Source organism: Babylonia areolata, chromosome 24 (genome assembly GCF_041734735.1).
Source record: "Babylonia areolata isolate BAREFJ2019XMU chromosome 24, ASM4173473v1, whole genome shotgun sequence".
Taxonomy (NCBI): domain Eukaryota; kingdom Metazoa; phylum Mollusca; class Gastropoda; order Neogastropoda; family Buccinidae; genus Babylonia; species Babylonia areolata.
In genome coordinates, this window is record NC_134899.1 from 13,068,161 (window position 1) to 13,072,306 (window position 4,146).

At 45.6% G+C, this 4,146-nt stretch overlaps 1 protein-coding gene across 3 annotated transcripts in view; it reads left to right on the plus strand.

The window, feature by feature from the left end:
* Positions 1-3,521, plus strand: part of LOC143298926 (protocadherin-1-like) — a 358,571-nt gene extending 355,050 nt beyond the window's left edge. For all 3 annotated transcript variants that reach the window (XM_076611958.1, XM_076611960.1, XM_076611959.1), the window contains one exon: positions 1,423-3,521. In XM_076611958.1, coding sequence (XP_076468073.1) covers positions 1,423-2,072 — 650 coding nt within the window. In that variant the 3' untranslated portion in view covers positions 2,073-3,521. The remainder of the gene's footprint in view (positions 1-1,422) is intronic.
* Positions 3,522-4,146: the final 625 nt, after the last annotated feature.

Genomic DNA, 4,146 nt, shown 5'->3' on the forward strand with positions numbered 1-4,146 from the left:
AGGTAGACAGGTAAATGTGATGAGTATCCATGCTGTAATGGTCTCGTTTCAAGTAAGGTGGATGCACTGCTGTCTCAGAGACCACCAACTCAGGCAACGAAATCTGTCTTAGTTCATGGACCTGGTTGCATGTTTTCGTGGGGTGTGACTTAAGCCTTGGTATAGATCTTCTTGACAGTGCCTAGGGGGCAGGGGTTAGGGGGGTGGGGTGGGTGGGGAGATATTTTGTTTTCGTATTTTGTCTGTGACTATCTCTTTCTCTCAGTCTCAGTCTCTTGTCTGTCTGTTCCTGTCTTTTTACGCTTTTTTCATTGTCTGTGTATCTCTGTCTTCTAGACGGAAGGGGAGAGCGAAGTGGGTGCGAGGGGATTGGGGGGAAAGGGTGATGGTGCTAGTCGTGTATGCCTTTCGCTTTGTGGAGCAGTGTCCATCTCTCTTCTATTGTCTATCGAATTCTGTCCTTTCTGTTTCTTTGTTTCTGTCTTTGTCTGTTTGTACCTCACATCTTCGGCAGGAATTGTCATGACGTCAGTTCTGAAAAAAAAAACAACGATAACAACATCAAGAAAAGCCCACACATGCACACAAACAACAACAACAACAACAACAACAAAACACTGCATCTGATGATCCCCCATCATCGTTCGAGGAAAGGGTACAAATAACAGGAGTGTCTCCAAGTTTTACTTTTCATGCTGTGAAGAAAAACGAAAACGTATCACTGATACATGCATTGATTGAAATGACACCCACTCAGCCAGAGATTGCTCGAAGCATGTCTACCCTTTGATGATGGAAAATGTCTTCTTTGTAAAGAATGTAAAACAAAAATGTGAAAATAAGATGGAATATACTTTTTGTGATTGCTACATCCTCACCCCCGCATCCCGTGTTTTGAATGTTGGCCCACGGCGAATGTTCATTAAAAATTTTAGATTTTCATTTCGAATTCCTCTCTTTCTCGATCATTATCTTCTTCTTCTTCTTCTTCTTCTTCTTCTTCTTCTTCTTTCTGTCTGTCTGTCCGTCTGTCTGTCTCTCTTTTATTCCGTATTATCTTTTTTTCTGATTATGTGTATATTTGAGTGCGCGCGTGTGTGTGTGTGTGTCGGGAGGTGTGGGGATGTGTATGTGTGGGTTAATGTGTAGGGGTGAGTGGGTGTTTGTGAGCGTGTTTCTCTCCGTATGTCTGTCTGCCTTCCATGCATGTCATTGCACCCATCGCTTTGCCAACCTACACATCCTCTAGCTTGACTACCTTCCTGTCTACCTCCCTGTCTGTCCCAAATCAAATACATTTTAAATTCAAAAAACATTTTGCCTCCGAAGGTATGAAGAAAAACCCCCACAAAAACAATCCAAGCTTTAAAACAGTGTGTTTGAACGGTCACCTTATCATTCACGCTGTTTGTCTGTGTGCAGACCCACGGTCCTTCCACCCCTCCCAGTCCCAGGGTGGCAGCGGCTACATGTCCTTCACTGGCACGGACCGAGGACGTCGGAAGCCCCCTTCCCTCTCCTCCCTACCCGAGGAGCACCACCACCACCACCACCACTCGTCCAGCCTCCTGCAGCCTCAGCTCAGCTACTACAGGGCGTCCTCCGAACAGCTTCCTACAGCACACGGGCTGGGTTACCCGCCGGGCGGTTCCAGGAGCTACTCCTTCAACCCCGCCAGAGACAGTGCTAGGGACAGTGGCAGCAGGGAGGTGAAGGACGGCTATCACAGCATGGACCGTAAAGGGGGGGAGGGGCCGTACCGGATGATGAGGGGGGACTCGGGCATGGGGCAGCAGCAGCAGCAGCAGCAGCAGGCAGGGGGCAGGAGAACGTTCCACACGTTCGGGCCTCAGCACCAACAGAACCAGAACCAGAACCAGCAGACCCACCCTGCCTGGAGGAGGGCTAAGGGGCTGGATGGGGGTTGGAGGTCGGCCGCCACCTCTCCCACCACCTACACCAACGACGACGAGACTACGACTTCCGGGAGCTACTCACTGACCCCCGAGGACCCGCCCGCCCCTGACACTGGGGAGGTGCCCTTCCACCAGGTGCACGACATCATGGTCTGACGGACACGCTGTTGGCGCTGTGGCAGCCCCCCACCCTCCCACCCCCTCTCCAACCACCACGTCCCCTCTCCGTCCCCCCACCACTACGCCCCCTCCGTCTCCCCGCTTGCATCACATCAGCTTCACTTCAATATCAACGTTCCGGACTCTCTTAGACAGGCATATCCCCCCGCTGTTAGCGATGCCGGATCCCAGTGATGCAAAACGTTTGGGAAGGTCTGCTTTTCGTTCTTCCAATAGCACGATCATCTGCAGACCTTTCATGCTGGCAATATTACCTGTCGTAAGGATGTACCTTGGAGCAATAACGTCATTGGAGAGAGGTTTCCTTTTATTAGAGGCCCACCCTCGCTGCATTCAAACAAACATCTTCGTATCTTTATAAGGGGTCGGTGTTCATGAAATTGTTTTGATCATGGGGGCAGTTGAAGAGGACAATTTGATCAAAAGCGTCTCCACAGAGGACGAATTATGGCCAGTGACGTCAGTGCTGCCGCGAAACCATGCCACGTTCAGCAGCAACGATTATCATCCACACATCTTCTGATGACGATTCTCACTTAGTGCATATCTCACTGCATTAGGTGGCAGAACGATCAATCTGAAGATCTGTTGAAACAATGGTAGAAGCCAACGAGTGCGTTCTTCACTTGACGGGCGGGGCATTGAGAAGTGTTGCGTTGACTGATACCGGTGTGTGTGTGTGTGTGTGTGTTGCTTTATTTCAAGCAATATGTTGAGAACGTCTGATCCGGCCCGGGGACCCAACTCGGCATCTGCCCACTGGACCCAGAGAGCGGAGAGTGGGTTAGTACCAGTGCTGACCACGGTGTTGCCATCGTTTATATAACTTAGTGTGCTCGATTCCAGATCAGAATCGTGAAAAAACAAAAAAATACAAGAAGAAACAAAACAAAACAAAACAAAACTGTACATGTCATCGTCTTTGCTTTCACTTTCATACAGGTGAATAGCTGCCCAAGACAATGTCAAGAAAGAAAACGGTTACGTTGATAAAGCAGGTGTGAGAGAAGCTACACAAGATCCACCCAGTGGATGGATCCTTTACAACGCTACTGTTCTGGAGTTCCCGGTTGTCATCAAACTGGGTCAGAAGGGACATCATTAAAATGGACATCATTTATAATGGACATCATTCCGCCGTGTTGTCCAGCTGGCATGTGTTTCCTCACCTGTCATCAGTACCTTTTTTCTTGCGTGGGACTGTCATGACGTCACATCGGACAGGCGATTTCCATCAATAAAGTTCTTTTTTGTGTGTGCATTTATACTTTCATCTGAACTGTTCAGCACTTCTATGTTCTTCCTCATATCGTCATCAGTATAAACATTTATTATGCGTGAATTTTGTGGTGCGAGTGTTTTACTTTATGAAACAAGGTACTTTAAATATTAAGCAATATTACTGTTTGTTATTAGATTTTTTTGTGGAAGTATGTACAAATAAATGAATATATATATATATATATATATATATATATATATATATATATATATATATATATATTTACACACTTGTTAATTCTGTTAAAACGAGAATGTCAATAATAAGAATAAGAAACGAAACAGAAGTAGTAGAGTGAAACTTAGAAAGATAAGAACAAGAAGAAGAAAAAGAGCAATGTCACAAAACAACCATATCGTCTTGAAACTGGTTTTGATAGATAATGTAAAGGTATACAGATCTTTAGATTTCTTCTTTTTTTTTTTCAAAAACGTATTTTACATACTTGTGACACTGCTGAAAAAAAAAAAAACAGTTGAGTTTCGGGTTAGTCTACATGACCGTTGTTTTGTCTGATGATTAGGTGCAACTGCCATATTTATGCGATGCTTGTTTGTCAACTTGTTTATTAATTTTGTGTTTTAGTTTTGTTTTTTTTCCTGTCGATTTGTTGTATGCTTGGTTGAAGTTTGCTTGCCAACGTCCCATCTCGGCTTCATCTGTTTGACCTCCTTTATGATCAATTCTCTGTGCTGCTATTGTTTACAGTGTCACTCGTCACATGTCTTTTGATGGGTATGACTCTTTACTTCTGGCGAAGCAGTGAGG